We start from the raw sequence: 23,218 nt of genomic DNA on the forward strand, positions 1-23,218 counted from the left end.
TTTGTTCTAAATCAATTAAAAAAAAATTAATGTGACGATCTCTGTTGTGCTTCCCAAATCGCTTAAAACGCATAAAACTCTTTTACACTAAAAAAAATTTTACTAAATTTTTATAAATATTTATTTAAATATTTCTAAGTAAATATTTCCTAAACATATATTTGATACAAAAATTAATTTGATTTAACTATTTTTTTTACTAAATAGATATTTATTTACTGTAAATCTATTGACTTACTAGTATTCAAAGGAATATGTACTAAAATTTAATAAACTTTTCAATGTAATTTGATATTAATATTATATAAATTAAAAATTAATACTAATTCTATAGTAATATTGATCATTAATGAGTTCGTTAAATTAATAACTTTCGCTAATTCTTTTATTGCATTTTTTTTACGTTAATTCTGAAAATAAAGGTAAAATTTGTCTTGTAAGTCTCAATTTTTTGTAACATATTTTTTGTAACATATTTCTTTTAAAAACTTATATATTTTGTTAATAACAGCTCGTTTTTCTTAATTAAAATAATTTAGTTCTGTTTTAAATTTTTATAATAAATAGAAAATCTGTTGAATTCATTAGAGTTATTCCCTGTACATCATTTATTTGTACTTAAGAGTAGATAAGATAATTTTTAAATACATGTTATTTAAAAAATCTCTATACTCTCCTCATAAATTTGGCAAACAAGTTTAAAATCAAAGTAAAAAATATTATGAGGAAAATATTGTTAGATTAATTTAACATAAAAATCAATTTAACAGCAAAATTTTGTCGACTAATATAATTTTTGTAAATACTTTTAACGAAATATTCAACGAATGATGAGATGAGAAATGCTTTGTATCAAAAGGATGAGAGAACATCTCCGTGATGTTACATCGAAGCGCTTCGTCGCGACGCCGGCGAGCGTCGCCAAACGTGGTAAATTCAAGTCAGCCGGCATCTTCGACGATGCGAGGTCGACGAGCGAGCGTAGCGACTGAGAAACCCCTCATCTTACCACCAAGTAGCCCCGGCGGAACGATGGAAAGGCAGCGATCGCCGAGGGGTAGCATAGTGCCGAATATCGCTCTGAATACCGAGAGCGACTCTCCCGACGAAGTTAGTATTTACCCTCTCATATTTTTAGTATAATTTCTTTATATATATTCAAATCGTTATTATTTTATTATTTTTAATATACAGTAATATATAATAACATAAAATATGAATTTCTTGTTTATACAACAATTATTTCAATTTGTTATGAAGTCAAACATATAACATATATGTTGAAAACTCATTCATTTCGAGAAGATGTATAAAGATTTGGTTTAATATTTTTAAAACCGAATAACGATTAAGTAATTTGATGAACAGTTTTATTGGCATATAGAGTCATAAAGCGTAAAAAATAATTCCAAATAATTGAAATTCTCAGTCAACCGAGCTTCAAGTTTGAAATATACAGCAGATTTTCGTTCTTTTTTTCTGTTTTTTTTATTCCCCTCAGGCTACGCAATGTTATACGAAATATTCAATTACTCGAGGGATACTCGAGTGTACAGGCGTTTGACATTTGTACTCGATCGATATGAGCACCGCGTATATTCATCGATGAAATCGAAAACGCATTTTTTGTCACGCATGTTGCACATCAGTTTATCCACGAAATTTTGAGACCATGAAATGTTCAGGGCAAATGGATTGCTATCACATGTTATTCATTAATAGATGATTGGCGCATCATAGGCATGCGTTTCGGAAGTTATCGGTTGGCTTTGAACAGCAATCGCTAAAATGATTAAAATACGTTTATTTCGATCGAGTATTTTAACATGTTTCGCGAGCGTGTAGCGCTCTTTCATATGTGTGTGCGAATGTAAATTTATTCCCACGTTAATTCCTATGCTAATTAAACACATTAGATATATTGCAGAGATATGGATGCGTATAATATTAACATACATATTTCCAACATTCAAAAATTTCCAAGTAAAATCAGAAAAATCAATTAACTTAAACAACTAAACACTTGTAAAGAGAAAAATAACGACCTAATTCCTGAAATTACGAGCTTATTATCATTCTTGATGAACATTTTTTACGTGAAAGGAAAAAGAAAGTCTCTTTTACAGAAACTTCATATACGATTAAAATTAATTCTTGCTCTAATAATTATTCCTTCTGTTAAAAATTAAATAGATAATCCTTTATGATGTTTTATTTCAGGGAGTCTGTCGTAGGATCCTGCCGGATCCCGAACAATATGGTACCGGCCGCAACTCCCTGGCGCCCGAGGCGAGCCGCAGCCCGCGAAATTCTCTGATACCTGACGATTACTGCAGAAGCCCGCGAGGCTCTCTAATACCGGACTCGAGTAGGAGCCCACGTAATAGTTTAGTACCCGATATGGTGCGGTCACCGCGAAACAGTTTAACGCCAGAAGTCTCTCTTAGTCCGCGTCACTCTCTGGTGCCAGACTCGGCACTTAGCCCGAGAAATTCTCTGATACCGGATGTGGCCTATAATCGGAGTCCACGGAATAGTATGGTGGCGATTGGCGGCTCTAGAATATCCCTTTTACCGGAAAATGGTAACGCGATCGTGACCGCTAGTCGTAGTCCCAGACATTCGTTAGTACCGGACACGACGAGAAGTCCGCGAGGCAGCATGGCAAATTTGGATTTCGACCGAAGTCCACGTGGCTCGATATGTCCGGAATTGCACAGAGTATCCAGGAGCAATATCACGCCGATGGAGGTTCCAGATAGAAGTCCACGCGGTTCGATAGTTTCAGAATGTCTGAATCAGAGTCCTCGCGGCTCCATCGCACCTGATCCCAACAGATCTCCTAGAGGATCGATAGTGCCGGACGCAAATCGGTCTCCACGTGGATCGATATGTCCGGAGAGCAGCAATAGAAGCCCAAGAGGATCGATCGTGCATGATCAGACAAACCGATCACCACGCGGAAGCATAGGCATGAACGACGTCGAAAGACATTCGAAAGGCTCTCTCGGAGCTGTTAACGATGACGAAAACAGAAGTCCCAGAGGAAGCATCGGGCCTGAGGGAATCAATAGAAGTCCTAGGGGTAGTCTCGGAGGACATCAAGATAGAAGGGCGCCAAGAGGCAATCTGGGCTTACAAGATCCTAGAAGAGCTTCCGCAGATCAGGGTAAGAATTTAAGATTTTTGAATTTTTTTTACTGGATCATTGAAATAAAAACTATCTTGGAAGAATCATATAGGATGAAACATATCATATTTTTTTTATTTTAACATCTAGCAACAATTACCGTTAAGATTGCTATTAAAAATTAGTTATAGACTTCGAGTTATACATTACATTTTCTACTAAAAATAATTGAGTACTACGAGATATTAGAATTGTTGGAAACTTGTCTCCGCGAATTGCGACTGATGCGTACGGAACCGTCGCGAAAATATGGTCCTTGGACGTATTTAAACCGCAGTGATGTGCATCGAAATACAGATGCAATCTGCGAAATTATAGCGTCACGGTGAAACGCAATGCAAAGGAACGTTTGCATTTGCCGCAAATGCGGTTAAATCATGCCAATAATGTGCTTGCATGCATGACATGTCAATTATATACATAACAGAATAAAACAATTGCTCGTTCAGTTATTGACTCGAGAAATTACAATTACGACTAACAAGAAACCGCTGGAAAAGCGAGTTTTGATAAAAGCGTGACATTTGATAAAAATAATAATAACCTTATACTGAGATCGATATTTTTATCATGTGTCGCATACCAAAATAAACATTAAAAATAATCGTTGCTTTTATATCGAATAAAAATTAAAAATAGTCAATGCTTTTATTTAATTTCTGCTTGAGCAATTATAAGGGAAGCTGTTTTATATAAAGACAACCCATAAAATATTCACCAACAAGATTCCATGCAAACGTTTCCTTACATCTCCGCATTTACAAGTTGAGACTATCTCGAAGCAGCAAATATCTTCTCTCCTTAGGGAAGGTAATGGCAATTTGATGCTCATTACTGTACAACTCGACGTCAGATCTCCGGAGAGGCCGATTAGTTTTCGTTCATTTCTCCCGTGTTCAAAGCATCGAGTGTGATAGGCACATATAATATATCTCGAATGACGGAAATTGGTCGCCGAGTGATATAGTCTCGCGTGTGTCGATTGCATACGATATTACACACCCGATACGTCTCATTGAAATCCTGCGACGGATGCAATAGACTCTCGCGCCTCGGAATAACGTAAGCGTTACACACGGAAGGAACGGATCTGCCAAGAAATGTAAAATAATATCGACAAGTCGATACGACAATTCCAATGCAAAGCTTTCATTAAGAAACAACAATTGATAGGTTTCCATTTTCCTTGTATTCTCGCACGGTTAATTTATTACGATTTAATCAGGTCAGACGAATGCAAAGTACCTTCGAACTTCACATCAATCTCTCAATAGTATTATTGCATCACAAGTATAATACGACATTCAAAATTAAAGTGCAGCAAAATATACAGAAAGAACGATTTTATTGAAGTAAATTTAGCTAGATATTTATATAAAAATAAAATATATAAAAAATATTGGATTGGAAAATAATTACATTGTAAAAAATAAAATGTTAATTTTAAATTGAAAACGTAAACTTTCTGAGATATGCAAAAATGTTAAAATTAATATAAAAATGTTAATTTTAACATTTTTGTATGTCTCAGAAAATTCTTGTCTTTGAGTTAAAATTATAACATTTTATTTTTTACAGTGTAGAATCTCAAACAATGTTGCAAAAAATTTTGACATTTAATCAGTTTGAACATCTTATATAATTATTTTGATGGCCCAAAATTATTTTCAGATCTGTATTTAGATACAATAAAACTGTCTCTTTCGTGTACTAAGTAATATAAAAATAATTTCTGTTGGTACGATTTTGTACTAATATTTATATTTAATTTAACATATAAATTATTTCTTCCTCGTAAAAATTCAGCTTTTATCGTAACGGTTATATCGATTACAATAAATTACGGATCACATTTTTGGCAAATCTGTGTAGATTATTAAGTTGAACATATCATGAGCCAAATTACTATTAGCGGTTAGAAAATCCACATACAATGTTGATATAGTAATATTAAACCTCTTAAGTCGACCTATGCAAATTAGTTTACCACAATCTTAGATATATGCGCATGCTGATATGTATGTATCTTGCGGTGATAATTCGCCGCTAATATATTCCACTAATGAGATAAAATCCACAAGAAACTTAACAACTCCGCATGCTAAGACCGCTTTTTTATCGACGTGATTCTTGGGGCTGCAACCACAAGAAATCGAAACGTGAGGTAAATACGAGGAATTTATCCTAGCGATAATTAACGCGAGAAAAGGTTATGTTTCGGTCGCGCAAATTGGCCTGATTTTGTCGCACGTGCACATGATATTATATTTATTAACGTAGCAGCTACATTAAACCGGTCACGAGATTGAAATATGCGTCTGATACGTAATGCCTACTTACCCACTTCGCGCGGTTGCGATGCAAGAAAGATTGCGTGTGCGCTCTCAGGCGAAATCAACTAGTCGAAGCACGAATTTCTCCTTGAATATTCTGAAACAGTAAAAATGCAAATATACAATAAATAATTCATAATATAATTATTAATTCATATATAATTTTACAATTGTTCTAATTTAAATAAGCATTATAATATTGTATTATGCAAATATACTATTGCTCATGAAAGTTCGGACATCCGCAAAAAATTTTATCGAATGATTATGTAAAAAATTAAGACAGTAATTATATTATTTTTTTAATATATGTATATTAGATCACTTGTATACGTACTAACAATTGCAAAAGTTCCATAAATTATTTTTAATTTTATATGTCAAAATGTTTTTTACCTTTATTTCGTAGAACATTGATAGTATAATCGGTAAACTTCAAAAATTCGCTTTTAACATATAAAATTAAAAATAATTTATAAAGCTTTTGCTAGTCTATCTTTAACCTATGGAGATAGACTGGCAACATATATCATAACATGAGCCCACATGTGTGTTCTCTGAACAAATTTTTTAAATTATCCATTATATGTATTATCAATTATATGTTTTATGAAGACAATATTTTTTGACATACAAAATTAAAACTAATTTATCAAGCTTTTGCAATTGTTAGTATGTGTACAAGTGATTTAAAGATCTATAAGATCTAAAATATATTTAAAAAATAATATAATTGCTGTTTTAAATCTTAACTTTTTACATCATCATTCGATAAAATTTATGCGAATATCTGAACTTCCTCATGAGCGATAATGTACGTATTAAATCATTTTTTATGGGTTTCATCGTTTAAATTCATTCACCTTCCATATGATTGTCATCCCTAAAATCGATAAGACTTGTTTATCGAGCTACCGCCATCAGGCGAGCGAAGTCGATAAATTTTGTGACGAAGAATGTCGCAATAATCGAAATCTCTCCATTAGATGGGATTCGTATTCTGTAAATTGAAAGTGTGGATTTATCACGTAAAGCAGCGTGCATTAAACGGAAGCTTGTTGACAAAGATATCTCATCGCCTAAATTTGCATGATGTCTCTTTACACAAGCGAAATTCGTGCAAAAGGAGAATATAAATTAAATTGTGCACTAACATTGTTAATTGGCGCGCTGTTTGTCATTGTTTGCAATTATATAGCTAGTATTCATTAGTTGCACACGTGTTAAAACAAGGAAAGTCAAAAACTACAAATCAGAATAATATAATTACAAAAAGTTCAAACGTAAAAAATAAATTGGATATTACACACGAAAATACGCCAAGTAAAATTTGCATAAAGAATTTTGACAATCTAATTGCACACGAATTGTAATTCACATGTAGAATTTGACAATACATCCCATGGTCGCAGAAAAGAAACTACAATCGATGTATATAAAAAAAAATAATAGAAATATCTTTTATAAAATATATCAGTAGTTCGAAGTATACCACATACTATTTTGCAATTCTTTCGCCAGCGCGAGTCGTCTTCGTCATGTCTTCATAAATATTCATGGGATATCATAAAAGAATTTTGCGAGATGTTTCTCGCACAAGAATTTTGAAAGGTAGTCGATAAATTCAAATATTTGCACTTATGTCCAGGGAGCACGAGAAACCGAAGTTCCTCGCCTTATCGCCAAAGAGAAGTGAGCTCGGGAAGCGTCAGATCGGGCGGAAGCGGTGGCGCACAGGTCAATCTAGGATATGGAACGAACGCCTGGGCCGATTCCAGGCGAGCTAGCAGCTCCGTTTCACAGGTAACTGTGCTCTCTTTTTCCCTTCTCTCTCTCTCTCTCTCTCTCTCTCTCTCTCTCTCTCTCTCTCTTTCTCTCTTTCTCTTCCTCTCTTATCGTGCCCGTTGCAATTCCCGGTCTGCAACGTTGAAGAAATTTCTTTCTCGGCCACGCTATTACGGTGCACGCCCCAATTGTGTTATGAGTGTTCCGGAATTTCTCACTCGAATGACGGAAATGGACGACTGGGATGCTCTCCATTTTTATGATTCAATGGTTATATACGCAGGTAACTCGAGTAACACGAGCAACTCGGGCAACGCGAGCAATACATACTTGAAGTTGCAATTTGTCATTTATCATCCGTTGTGGTAATTACGACGAAGTGAAGCAGTTGCAAGCAGAAAGCATAAGGATATTCTTTTATTCGCCGGAAGTACGTTAACAAGGCAACTTTCATAAACCACGAGTTGTGAAAAGAGGAACAAAAAGTGAACTTTTCCCGAACGCAGATTAGTTTGACACAAATACACAACATATCTTTACGAAATTATTTTTCTCACACTGCAACTGAAATATTATTTCAGATATTGAGAATGATATTTTATTTTAGTTTGACGTACTTATTGTTCATTAATACTTTTCGCTTAGAGTCTTTTAGAGTATTACAAAATTTTACAAATTTTATTATACGATAAAATAAAATTTCAAAATTTTATATTTTTCGTAAAAATCTAAATATTTCTTAAGATTTTATATTATTAAAAAAATAATTAAATTGATAAGTTAAATATGTATCCACATATACTTAAGTATTTATATATCTTTTCTCAATATAAGTAAATGTGTTAATAAGCTTAATTTTATTAATGTTTTTTTCTTAAGTGCGATAAAGAAATTATTGGAAGATAGTACTGGACTTTTTTTAAATTACAGGCACGACGTACATAGATCACAGATTCATATATGTAAATATAAAATAAAAAATGGATTCAAATGTAAATTCAAATTTTCGTTCGAAAATTTCGTTCTAAAAATGTTGCTCCTTGTCGAATAAATTTTTGTTGAATCAAAAATCGATTGAGGTAGCCTTGTAAAAGCGTTATTTCTCGTTTTTTTTTTCTTGTCGCTTATCCCTGTAAAATCTTCAAAGTAATTTTCTTCGTTATTGCTCCGGGGACGTCACGTCGGCTTCGCCGACTTTTTACACAATTTTATTTTTAATAGCAAAATTTGCTTAAGTTCGATTATAAAAGCAGGAAATGAGCCGGGAACCCGTTCATGAAATGAAAGCGAAAAAAGACAGACAACCACTAATTCCGAAAACAGTTTATCTTACTTAATCGGAAAAAGTGTTGCATTAATCGCATATATAATGTGATTACGATGATAATGCCTCATTTCTAGGAGGTCATTAGTCATTTATTTTTTTATTAAATTACACGAACTATGAAAATATGTATTTCCTTTGTATATTACACTATCCTATCAATGGAAGAGTTCCTTCTAAAAAAGAAGCTTAAAACGATCTAAAATTGCACTCTGATTGGTTTTCCGGTGCAGACACAACGTGGCACGATATGTTGCTGCAAAGCACGCAAGGCGAGGTCGAGTGAATGACGATACAAGCGATAGCTTCACGAGATCCTCCACACCCGTATTCTTGACTTGCTCATTGCCTTTTGATGGAAAAACTATAATGAATACAAAAGAATTTTCTGTGAAGATATATCTATATATATGCTTAACTAACTATAAATATGTTTAACAAAGCAGAAAAGTTAATAATAAAGAAATACCGTTTTAATACCGTTTTTGTGTTTTTCTTTATGATTTTTCTCAGAAAAACTTTTTAAAGAAATTTCTTTTTTCGAGATTTTTTTGTGAAATAAAAAATAACCGATAATATTTTAGCTTTATGATTTGATGGTAAGAGCAGAAAAAATTTATATCTACGATAAAACTGACATATTTTACAAATGTTAAAGCAATTATTATAAGCGCATGCTATCATTTCTCGTGAGAATTATAATATTAAGATGCATAGAAAATTCAGAAGAGTGTGCCGACATATACTTCTGATTCGTGTTCGTGACAGCTCAAATTTTTTTCGCACATATCACATCCGCAGCTTATTTCCGTGCTTTTATCCGCGCGAAAAACGTACCTGAGACGTGTACACGTTACCCGAGGATCTCTCGAAGGATCTTATTCTGCAGAACGTAGAACGAGAATCGATGGAGAAAGAAGAGATGTATTTGCTACCGTTCAACGAAGCTGTGCTCGTGCTTGCAGGATCGTTTATTGAATCTACGTTATGTGGAAAATGAACGGAATATAAATTAAACTCTGACGCCAAATCTGCGCATTTCAAAGAGACACGGTTAGATAAAAAGTACTAAAACTATTAATTAAAGCGTACCGTAAAGTCGAGTTTCTCGTAGAATATAAAAAGTATCGGCTTTCATTTACCAGCGATTAAATTGCTGTATAAAAACCTTCTGTACAGTACTGAATTTTTATTATTAAAAAAAAATACGGTTTTTTTTTCAAAAGAATTTTTTAAATACAAAAATCTTTGAATACATGTTAATTCTTATTTCTGAATTACGAACTGCGTTAATACGGATTCCCACTGAAAGATGAAAAAAACTTGTTCCATCACTAATTGCATTACTCTGTAATCAGCGAAATACAGACAAAGCACACTAGCACAAGGTAATGAAAATAAAATAAAACAAAATTAAATTAATATTATTAAAATAAAATTATAAGAGATAAAAAATGTAAAGAGAAAGAGAAAGAGAAAAGTTAAAAAAAAATAATAATAAAAATTGAAATGTGTCTCTCACAGCTTTGAGAATTTTTTTCCATAATAAAGTCTAATATCATATATGTGCTATTAACGAATGAGATGAATGAATTCGCCAGGACCAAATTATATTATATCATGACATGGGAGAAAATCTGATTTGAGCTATTGCGTATGCTTTCAGCTTTCAGGCGATGAGTCGCGCCGGCTTTGCGCCAGTGGTGTGAAGGCACCCGAAAAGGGTGACACAGAGGCTGCGAATCTCGGTGTAGCAACCTACGGCTCGGTCGTGTTTCAGCTGAAAGACGCTCATCTCGAGGCAAATGGTATCTGCGACTTCGTCTTTCGCGCTTTGAGAGTCATCAGCAAGACGATGACATTTACTATATGTCTGACCTGTTTGTCCACTGTGCCTATTTTGATGTTCATCTTCGGTGAGTGAAGAGACAGGGAAATATAGTTAGGCGGATAACGGATAACGAATTTAATTAATCTCGGTTGCACGAATCGAGAAAGAAGTCTTTGACTGGTAATCGGCCACGTATATATATATGGATAATTTAACTTTTCACAAGAAAATGTGTTCAGATAGCATAATGAATATTATATAACTAGCAACTGGATAAGTTAAGTGGATCGAAAACGACCTCACTGAAGTTTCAGTTCGATCCGTTTTACACTTCGAAATAAAAAGACGATCGATATCTATAGTATATCTATACTTAAGAACTATAACGACAGAGTTTCGTGAGACTGTTAGGGAAAAAAACTTATATAGCCTCTGACTATTCTTTGATCTATGGCGCTTTTAAAAATTCAAGTATTATTAGCGCCACTTTTTTCACTCTATCATCATTTAATATCTTTTTTACCTTGCTTGTTCTCAATACGTTATACTTTCTCGATATTGCTTTTAACGATTATTATATGAATATTTTACGTGTAAAAGGATATGTTTAAAAGAATGATGTAAAATGAGTGATTAAACAAGATGCTCTCTTTAACTTTCTTTGTGTTGCAATAAACTTCACAAAACCTTGTAGCTTTTTCTGATGTAAATTTTCCTCTATTGCATATCTCTTGGGAGAATTGAAGCTCTTTTATTGCCCCTTTAACCTCTCTTAAGGGAATAGTTTTACGCATAGTCCGACAAAGATAATTTTGCAAATATCAAAGAAAATTTTTAACGTAGTACCCATCACTAAAGCTCTGTATTTAACCGCTTTTCTCTCTTCTACTAATCTCAAAATTCAACTTGTTAAAAATACAGAGTCCGATAACAAAAGATAATTTCCTAAATATTTCACGTGAAAGACACCAATCAGTGTAAGAGATAAGATTTTTTTATCAGTATTCTAGCAGAAGTACATTCCGCGCTGCCATGAATAAGAAATTTGCATTAATTGTTTGAGATAAATAAAAATCTTGAAATTTCTCTTCAGTGAAAAGATTTATTAGCTGACATTTTCTAAAGTTCGTCATGTCAATTAATAATATTTCTCGCAATATGACATTACTGTCACCTATATAATTTCGTGGGTGTAATTTCGTCATTAAATATTACTCTTGATATACTTAATCTTTGTAAATATTTAATATATAATAATATTTCGAATAACATATTTTAAAAATTAAATGCAATTAAATTTATAGTGCAATTAGATTTCGGGATAAACTAAAAATAATTTGTCGGTCAGATAAATAAGAATCTCGTTTCCTCTGTAACTTCCTGATAGTGTAAAATTCAAAATAAAGTCTATTTTGAACAATTTGTAATAAAGTATATACTTTAAAATTTATAGAAAAAAATTTTATTTATAATTTTATCATTTAATAAAAAAAAACATTTTAAAATTAGATATAATGTATTTTAAGATACGCGACATATAAAATAATAAATAGAATTATAAATAGAATTCTATCTTAAAATCTGATGCAAATTATGGATCGTCTAAAGTAAATTCAAGACGTAAATAGTATATTATTTTCTTTCCTCTTTATCATGACATAAAGTTTCGATCAACAAAATGCATATATTTGATAGATGTTCACAGCGATATGTGGAAAGATATTTGCGGTAGTTCAAAATAAATAAAATCTTATTTTTATCAACAAATCTTTTAATCTTTTAAAACTTTACGAAATAAAATTTTTCAATTCTCGATGATATTTTATTCGTGTGTAATTCTTTTCAACATTTGGGTACATATAATTTTGATATAACTAAATTTTAACACGATAAATCTCTTAAGTTTCTATTCACGCAAATTATAGCACATTTCCCCTTCCGGTCAATTCGGTTGAGATTCCACGAAATATACGACATCATTTCCGAGCTAATTAATGCTACCAGGATTACGACACGCGAATCGTTAGCGTGTTGAGCTTGCAGCATGCAAGCATATTTAATTTCTCGGGCATAGGTTACTCGCGCAGTAGGGAGCATAGACGCACAACCTGATTTAATATAAGTCCGGTGCATTGACCCTCTGACGAACCACCTGGCAAGAACATGCAATCGATAATAATGACGTAGGTACATAAATCACAAAAGTGGTCGCAAATCAGTGACTCCAAATACGACTTAATCTTTCGTAAATCACGATCCAAAAATGGAATGGAAGTCATCGATTGCGACTTGCCCTGTGCAAATTTAATGAACCGCATAAATCTAAAGGTTAATTCGAATAATGTCAAGCATATTGAGTTCTCGATATATTGAAATGCCGTTGTTCAAAAAATTTCTTCATTTCTCGTATACGTAAAGATGAAAGAAAATAATCGATATATCACAATTTCTGATTGATTTCGAGAAAATTTCTCTTTCTATGGAAAGAACATTTCGCTAGAATGTAGAGATCAGAAAATAATTTTGTTACTTTTTTTACTTTTTTTGTTACTAATTTTGTTAATTTTTGAATAAACTATCAAAATAATTATAGTAGTAAGATGTTCAAATTTGATGATAATGTTGCAAAAATTTTAAAATTCTAATAACCAGTTTAAGCGTCTTACATAATTATTTTGATGATCTAATAAAATTATTTTCAAATCTGTATCTATCCATCTATATATATATATAGAGCTAAGTTTTAAGATACTTTAGCAAAATTGATCTTATACGCGTTATATATTAAATATTTAATTGGAGCTCATAAGATTGGCTCATTACAAAATAATGATAATAAAGATACGAAGTTAAAATAACATAAAATATTTCCTTGGGGTTTTTAACTTTTCAAAAATAACAAAGTGTCTCTCTTTGTCTATCAAAATATGTAGGACGACGATATTGATTTTTCATCGCAGCGAATGTCACGAAATAAATTCTTCGAAAAACTGTCGAGGATTATGCTGTAGCAGAAAATTAATACATACAAAAGATGTGCATAATAACGAGGTACACATTACTCAAGTTACGTTGCGCAGCGGAGAACCTTCCGTAGTATACATGTTATCCTAAGTCGAACGTCGAACCAGGACGTGATATACGAAATAGACTCTAGGCAACAAGCAATTAATGCTAAATTATTCCTCACTGGCGTTAGAAAAAGTGCAAAATAATGATGCGCGTCAGATATACGTTAGATCTTAATTGATGGGCAAGAATACGATGGTTAAGAAGTGCTTCTTCTCCTTTTCTATTCAAAGAAAAAGAACAATAAAAAAAATTTGTAGTATACTAAATAAATTACTATATCATGTATTATTTGTACTTGTTACTCAAACTATGAAGTATTTGCGTTACAGATATAAAAAGAACAAAAGGAAGACGATATCATAAAATGTTTACTAATAAAACAAGTTCAAGAGAAAGCGAGAAGGCAGAAGTCATATAATATCAATTATCAAGTTTATTATTATATATCGCACTTATTATGCACAACGTAACATGGAAATTTCCATATATGTCTTATATGTTTAACTAGAGATAATATTTTACACTTTAAATTTAAAAAATATAAAAAATACACATTGTGTATTAATTTTCGATACGCACGATAGGTTTTTTTTGAAACCATATCAAATTCAGATCAAACACGAATAAATAAAATATATGAAGAGTTTGCATTTGCTTTTAATGAACGACGAACGTGTCGAAAATCAATATTTTAATTTACTTTTACAGGTGTGCAGTTCATTAAGGATTGCCCTAAAGAGCCATACATTCCCGTGTACATGCTGATCGGCGGAGTTCTGGGCGCTGTGCGAATGTTTTGGGCGCTGTATTCCCAGATACGCTCTCGGAGGCCGGAAGTCTCGTCCCATTCTGCCAACAGACCACACGTCTCGCCTATGAAATTACTCTCCATAGTTTTGTCGTGCTTCCTGGTCGCGTGGTTCGTGTTAGGTGAGCAAGAAATTTTGTCCGAAATTGTACGCAACGTGTTATATTTTGCGCCGGTAACCCGCAAACTTTCGAAGCATTAAAGCACGGAGGATTTACTGAACGAATGCAAAGCATAAGTCAGATTAGGAAAACACATGTTTCATAACTCGGCTCTATGATTCTATAATAACTTTATAGAAACGCGTGATTAAATATTAAAAGATCATCATTATGTACAAGATAGATCAAATTATAAATAAAAAATGATCAAATTTCGTACTATTCTAACATTTTTTTATAAGTAATGAAATAATTTTTATATTTATTTTCAATTAGTTTTCTTATCTCTTTGTTTTTCATATTGTTTCTTCTGTTTTTATTTCATTATTTTAATTATTCATATTTCATTATATTTCAACAATAAATTTAATTGTATTATACTATTTTCTATATATTTTATAAATAACATTCTCTGAGATAATTCACGAATCCAACAGAAACCTTCTGCGTATTAGAGCTGAACGTAAGCACTCTCGAGAACTTTGAATGAATGAAATGGCGTACAAAGCTCCAGAAACAATTCCGTTACGATATTATTATATCATTCTACAAATTACAGCATGTTATGTTTAATCTCCTTACATGTTGATCTTAATTGCGCAGTGCTTTCTCATGCTATAAGCGAATTTTTACGTTGTTTTTACGTTGACGAAAATATCAAGTGGCTGAACTTTGCTTATATTTGCAATACAAGTTGCAATAAATGATTTTAAAAACATATTTTATCTTTAACTTTAACCGTAAATGAATCGATATTAAAGTATCAAAAGCTTTAGTAGTACAGCATCATTAACATATAAGAGTTCATTAATGATGTCGCTACTAAAGCACAAGAGTCATCATTTTTTATAAATTATCGATATAAATTATAAAATATTGTGCTGCGTATATATCGATTTATGGATTAATTAGACTTTTTATATTTTTCTTTCATTCTAGTTTTTTTTTAAATAAAATCTAATATGGATTTACGTAAAATAGCAAAGAGTATGAAGTGTTGAAAATATGCGTATTAAATCTATATGCGAGAAAAAAATTTCGGGATTAAAAAATTCATTATTTATGACAATTTAATTGTTCGTGATGAAGCACTGTCGTGCAATATTTCGTACGGCAACATGTCACAATTCGTTGATCGGAATGCAGGATGAAATTGTAGACTGCTTAATTACTTATGACATATATATGTCACATAGATCGTTATTATTTCAAAAGTTTTTGAGCTCAATATAAAAAAACAAGATTTTCTGATCGAGTCGAAATGAATCGAATACAAGGAAAATTCTTCTATGTATGTTTTGGAAAAATCCCTCGACATAATGAATTAAATAATTTGATGACTTAATAATATTTTACTTGATTTTTTCCTCATTGTTCAGGATGCTGTCCCATGGCACAGATTTTTCGTCTAACGCGTATCATGTAACCAACTAGAGGTGTTTTCTGTTACACGGAATTTTATTTCCATATATCTCATGAAACACAAAATGTTCGGTGGCGTACACGATAATATATCTTTCTTTTAAACTGTCCTAACAGAAATAGTAAAGATCAGCATTCATTGATTACGCGAATGTGTAACACTCCATGACACATGGAAATGAGTTTAGCGTAACGCAAAATGTCTCTAATTAATTACGCAATACATGAAATAAGACGGCACTCTTAGACTTTAAGTTGGATAATTAATTTCTACGTTCATCGTTGTATATTATGTTGTTCTCCTTTTTGTTTTAGGACATTACTGGATACTGCATGCAATGTGGCCGGAATACGAATTTTCGTTGTACACGCCCAATAGATGGTGTCATAAGACACTTTATATTTTTTCTTTAGTTCATCTGTTCGTAGTGTATGCGGTTTTATTTCTAATATTAATAGTGGCAGTCGGCCTGGCTTTCTGCAGAATTTTGGAATGCCCTTTACCAGAAAGGTAAGTCGATTTTTGGAACATAAAGTAATTTGTCCAAATAAAATTTCAGACAAACAATATAAGAAGAAACAAATATAAAGATCGTTACTTGATAATAAAAAGATAATAAAAAAAGTCGAATAATGTTTCTGACAAGGTATATTTTTAAAGCATAAAACTTAAAAAGGTATCTAATAATTATTTATACAAAAATTTAACACCTTCAATTATTATTTATTTGTATAAGTATTTGTAAATAATTTTCAAATTGTTGTTCATATATTACAAATATAATAAGCGACAATATAGTCCAATAAGAACTAATTTTATCTTTTTAAAAGTTAAAATATGAGAAAATATGAAAAAGAAACACCGACGTTATAATGAGAAAATAACACAAATGTTGTACGAATTTTTTCTTGCAATATACGAATATTGTTCATAATGAAAATAATACGCGATGTTGACCTAATTCTCGTAGAACTGACGATGCAAACTATTTTACGACGCTAAACCTGATGATGAAAAATATTTTGTCCTGGCGGCACCGCGTTTCAATCTGCGTATGTTACAACATTCGATACATTTGGAGAGTTGAGTAGCAAGGGTCGTAACGTGTAACGTGAGGATCATATAAACGCACACCGATCATGTTTCTATCGAAATATGAATATCACTCGCAGCTCGCGCTGCGTGTCCAATATATAATAACGACGTGATTAGAATATTCGCAACGATTACAATGGATACGTAAAAATGTTTGAGCTTGCAAAAATATCCGTATTGTAATTTATCATTGTTCATTTCATTTTTATATTACACAAAAAAAAAGGCAAATGGTCAACTTGTTGAAATCGAGATATCTAATAATCACTAATAGAAAATTATTTTCTGAATCGGTACATATTCGAGAGCATCTTTTCATGTGATCCGCATATTATAAGAAGTAAAATGAGACAGGATAAACTTTACACATAAGGCAACGAACTCACGATCGATAAGAGCATACTCACGCTCCAAAGCGCGCCCGTTTTGCTCGACTTTCAGATACAAATAACCACGGCGATCCGTTCGCCAGAATAAAATCCGTGAGAAGAAGAAAAAAAAGTTTGCGGTTGGCAGTGGAGTTAGCGGCTGGAGTTTAGACAGACACGTTCTGGAGGATCTGGAGGAGGAGGATGACGATGGCGACGGTACGCAGAGCGACGTTGATCTAAACGAGGACAATTGCGGCAATAAGATCGTACAAGAGGTGAAGTTTTGCAGCAAAGTGCAGTTTCGCGCGCCGGATATCATCGAGCTATGATGAATAAATGATGTCGCAATGGAAGGAATGGAAGATACGTCTTGCTATCCCAGCGGCGGAAGGACTCCGGAGACAGGATGCCATGCCGGGCAAGAGCAATTCGTGAGCTGAAAAACTTTTTCGTGCTAACGAGGATGCTGGCCGCGGGGTTAGAATTTGTGAGATAGAAGAGAATGGCGAGGGGAAACGGATAATGAGGTCGCTAAAGAAAAGCGCCGCCGAAGGTCGGCTGCCGAGTGTATCACACTTTCGTAAATAATCGAGGTCTCGACTCCCGACACGTGCGAGATTCCGGAATGGAATCGTTACATTTTCCGCAGAGAAGAAATCCATGTGACGGAAACATATCGGCGAGAATCAGGATCGATTCGCGAAGGAATTATCTCTCGACGGATGAAACGGATATAATAGAATTAAAGCGTGACTCGATTTATTCCAATTAATTTGGAGAATATGAGAGAGAAGTAAATCCTGTGTAATATTTAAACAACGTAAAACAAACGATAAAAGTAAGGATGATCTCAGTAATACAATTCTTTCAAGATGTAAATTAAAATATTGGCATCGAGTTATTGTTGTTTTCACGGAAATGTTGCACATGGCAGAAAGTTTATATAATTTCATGATGGGTTCAATTAAGCAATATTCAATGAAGGAAATCCATAGCGACGGAAATGGAGTGAAACTTTCATCGGTGAAAGAAGATTACGTAAGAAACGCTTGTAACAATGATTGGAGCACGTTTTCACAAAATGAGAGAATATTTTCCGTAGGATTTCGCCCTTAAACCGCCGTGGTATTGATTTAAGTTATGTCCTGACTGCGGTTAGACGAAGAAATCGATATGAGATTTCTTATCTTGGAGACCTCCATTCGTATCAAAACAAGGATCTCCAATTTGTCATTCTCACAAATAACACTCTTCTCTCTTTTTGCACGCCAATTAAACGCAGAAATTGAATTTCCAAGCCATATATATAACTTAATTAAATTAGAACGACCAAGCAATATCTTCGTTTCTCCTGGAAACGTTTGTCAAGAAATTCAACGTCATTTTAATATAGATTCAGTGTGAATAATTGCCAGATATGCAATCATAGATCTTCCGATTATTTTTATTTGCTCGACAACGTAACAGCTTATTTATTTTCCTGAGTTTTATCATGTAATTCTCACAATAATATAAATAAATCAAAAAAATATATTTCTTCTTATTCTGCTATAAACAAGTATGAAAACTTTGACCAATAAATATTTCTAAATAACTTTATTTTATAAAATTACTTGAATTGGAGATCTCAAACTTAGTTAATTTCTATGTTAAGCTTTGTTAATTTCTATGTAGATATGTCCTTGCGGAAACACGACGCGTAACAAACTCTATCAACCATGTTTGAAGACTGTTGTTTAAAGACAAAGTTGGAGAAAATTTGCGGAAATCCTACTATTACAGTTTTACGACGGTGTAATGCTTGGCGTAAAGTTGTGGTCTGTTTAAACTTGAAGAAAACGTGAATTTGCGATTTTGCAGAAATTTACATTATTATTTGGAATGCTTGAAGAAATAAAAAGTTGTGCAGAGTGAAAAACCGACACACGAAGAACGAAACCAAGTATATATCGACTTATTGAGCGACGACGACGACGACGACGACGACGACGACGACGACAATGACGACGACGACGACGTGTTTCTGCCGGTCGACACGATGCGCAAACCCGCTTCATCGAATCAAATCTGGTGAAAATAATTACGGCAGCAACTGAGTTCCTTCGCTTAGTAACGGAAGTGATATCAAGATTCTGTCCCGGTCATTCAATATTCTCTATTGTGAAGATAATTCGTGCAGAATTTCGCTTGCGAGAAATACGGAATTTAATGCTCGCCTGAGAGAATACACAGCTACAATTCGTAAACATGTTAAAACTTTCGATCGTTTTTCTTCCAATAATATCGAGCGAAGGTAAGTGGATTTGATTAAGAATGCTTTAACATAAAGCAGAGTATATATATATATATATAAATTGGAGGAGGTATTATACCACCTTTTTTCTTTGTTTTTCATCATTCTCTCTAAGTCAAATTATAAAAATCGTAACTTTTTAACCAATTTTTTTTAGGAAAGTAAAATAAATATTTAAATAACAGAGGCATTCAACCTTTGCATTTATACGAAAAATTTTTAACATAATTTTCCACTTTACTATTTGCTCCAAGTAATTTCTTGTAATTTTCGTTTAAAATATAAATATATCGAATAAGGAAATAGTTTAAATGGATTCATCTAAAAAAGTCTGTCAAATGTTTGTGATCAGAATTAAGAACATCGCATCAAAAAGTACCAAATGCATCTTGAAACGTGTAGCTGCCTATCGCGTATACTATCGATTAGTACTAATTTTACCGCAATTAATTAATAATATACTGTCGTGAATGAAACTTCGACCATAAACATTTTGTTACAGATTTCTCTCTCTTTCTCTCTCTCTTCGCTCTCAACTGCATGCATTAAAAAAAAAAATATTATAATAGTAACCATAAAAAAGATAATGGTATAAGTTTTATATGGACAATTAATGTATACAGTTGAATAAGTTATTGTTATAAAAAATAGTTTATTTAACTATGTACTCGCATTAATTCTACATATTAAACTTGTAAAGTTGTCATCTTTATAATGGCCATCATTATGTTTTCTGATTGTGAGTGCAAATATATTTACATACAATTTTTTTACAAACATTTTATCGAACATAATGTTACTCACAGATCATTACTATTCTCGTCTCATTCTTCAATTTTCACGGAATAATAACGTAAATTGTAAATAGTACGATTCTCGCGTTATCATTCAAAGGATGATGCAATTAATGGGATAGAAGTTAACGAACCAATTAACGATGCGACTAATGTTCTCGTTTTAATTTTACTTTGATTCCGTGCTGAATACATTCTTTCCAGACAATTAACTATATATTTTTTGAAGATTATTTTTGATCATTCTTCATAAAAGAAAAAAGAAAAGGTGATTAAAGCAGAAGAATAAAGATTCAGCGAAAGAGATTGTATTGATCATTCTGATTTTATAGGAAAGATAGACGAACAGAGAATAACAGAGCGAGTCAAGCCAAGGTTGAAAGCTTCTGCTTCAAATAAGATGTAAAAACTGATGGGGTACGATCAGAATACAGATTAAATTGAGCGAAAGTAGGTCAGAGAGCGGGTTTCTGTAGTAAAAATGCGATTCACCCTGCGATCCCTTTCGTTCGTACGGGTATTATATATTATATGTGCGTGGAAAATTGTGACGTTATAAAAGTTATTAATTATATATATTTAATGAAACGGTACGCGTGTAAAAATACTATCAAATGTAAATATTCATAAATATACAATTATTACAGTCATTAAAACATACCATATAATACTCACCGTTTTAATTTAAGATGAAATATACGTCTCTAAATTTGGAGACTTTATAATTAGGCTAATGTTACATTTCGTTCCGCCGACATACGACCGTATAATGCGTGTTATGCACGCGTCTCGAACATCCTGTATAAAGGACTTTGATCCAAGTATCGTCCTTTTGCGATTACGATGCGACCGATCGCGCCTCAATGCAAAAACATGTCGAAGAAAAAAATAGATCGAGAGAAAAGAAGGAGAGGAAAGGAACAATGCGTCAATTAAATTAGTACGTCAACAAGCTACGCTCCAAACTCGTTGAGTGCAAGAACGTCTCGCTGATTTTGCATTATACATAGGTACCGAGAGCAGTGATTGTAGACATATAAAGGTCAGACATTAAATATTTACTCCTAACGTCAACGAAAATTTTTCATTGCGAACACGCGAATGTGCTCAAATCTAAACATCACAACAGAAGACACATATTTTTGCACGTATATGAATATTTGTACATTCGTTTAGCCGAATGTTCTCAGTTCTAAAGCGTTCCAACTATTTGGAAAGATAATTTGTATGGTTTTTTACTTAGAAATAGAGTAACCCATAAACATTAATTATAATTCTATATATACATATATTCATTCTTTATGTACCTATAGTCACTGTATCGGGTCACACGAATAAATGTTTTCAGCAGCGACGCATTTACTCGTGTGACGCACAATGTGTGTATAAATATAGATATACTCGTACGAGAATAAGAGTAGTTTCTCCGATAAAATAAATCTGACCAAACGCAGCGAGAATACTAAAAACGCTATGAGAATGAAAAATATTTTGAAGTTATTAATTTCTGCTTCAGGTATATCATTCTTATGTTTATCACTTGCGACTGGTTCGAAAACGGGTCCATATTTTATTTATTAAATAAATACGAATAAATAAATACTGATTGTGTCGTAATTAAGGCTGTAGTTTAGCTCGTCAGTGTGCACGTGAACGTAAAATAAATCTCCGCTGGGAACGCGCCTTTCACGATATTTCCATACTCACCGTTTATTCGTTGTTTATTCATTATTTCGACGAGTGAAAATCCCACTCGAGTTTCGAAAATCGAATAGACGCTAGAAACTATTTTACTTTTACTATTCTTTATTTGTCACGTAAAGAATTACTTGTATAAAATAATCTAAAATAAAAACAGTAATGCGAAAATTGAAAACACAAAATATCTAAATGATTAAAATTATATCGATTAATATTCAAAGCATGATTCACTTACTTTAAAAAATTATATGAATGAACAAAAAATGCTGTTGGTTTTTTTTATAATATGAAACGTAACATTTCGATAAAAATTAAACAATAAGATAATGGATTACCTTATCGCATCAAACAGTGTAAAAGTTTCAATGGAATGATGACAGGTAATAGTTAAATTGAGGTTTTGTTTGTATTGTAAAATATGATGCTATCACAGCTGGTTTCATAAAAACAACGATCATACGTCACAGTCAAACATGACAGTTATGGATATAAATCATATGATAGCCAGAGACACGTGCCCATACATATGAAATTCATGTGTGACTGAGGAAATTCTGGACAAGTTTTGAACGTGTGAATATTTGAATGTAAAAGTGACCCAATTCTGGATATGAATGTATGAATATGATCATACTGAGTTAAACTCACTAAGTTTTCCTATATCGATTGACCATAAAGAATACATATATGATTTCGGTTATTAAAATAATATTAACGCGATTATTACATTTTTCTCCTTCTTCTTCTTCACATTTATGAGATAGACATTTGGGAATTGTATTCTCGCGTTTAATGGTAAACATACCTGAACTATTTGCAATATTACCAGCATAGCATTACATGACGTAAACAAAAGCTTTGAATGGGGAAACCACCTTGAATGCAAATGTGCGGCGGGGATGTGAAGATCCGTCTTAGTTCATCGCAATTACTAGAGATACTAGTTTGTGCACAGTGACCAACAGTAAATTGCGCATCGATTTTCATTGGCGAACATTCGATAGTTGTTCCCGGCTTTGTGGTATATATATATATAT

The 23,218-nt window shown here is 32.7% G+C and overlaps 1 protein-coding gene across 1 annotated transcript in view; it reads left to right on the forward strand.

The window, feature by feature from the left end:
* Positions 1-879: 879 nt before the first annotated feature.
* LOC108689906 overlaps positions 880-23,218 on the forward strand; it is a 76,649-nt gene continuing 54,310 nt past the window's right edge. Inside the window, exons 1-6 of the mRNA XM_018196864.1 lie at positions 880-1,110; positions 2,221-3,169; positions 7,172-7,326; positions 10,299-10,548; positions 14,244-14,465; positions 16,242-16,437. Of these exons, the coding sequence (XP_018052353.1) occupies positions 880-1,110; positions 2,221-3,169; positions 7,172-7,326; positions 10,299-10,548; positions 14,244-14,465; positions 16,242-16,437 (2,003 nt within the window). The remainder of the gene's footprint in view (positions 1,111-2,220; positions 3,170-7,171; positions 7,327-10,298; positions 10,549-14,243; positions 14,466-16,241; positions 16,438-23,218) is intronic.

The sequence above is a fragment of the Atta colombica genome, unplaced genomic scaffold (assembly GCF_001594045.1).
Source record: "Atta colombica isolate Treedump-2 unplaced genomic scaffold, Acol1.0 scaffold281, whole genome shotgun sequence".
Lineage (NCBI taxonomy): Eukaryota > Metazoa > Arthropoda > Insecta > Hymenoptera > Formicidae > Atta > Atta colombica.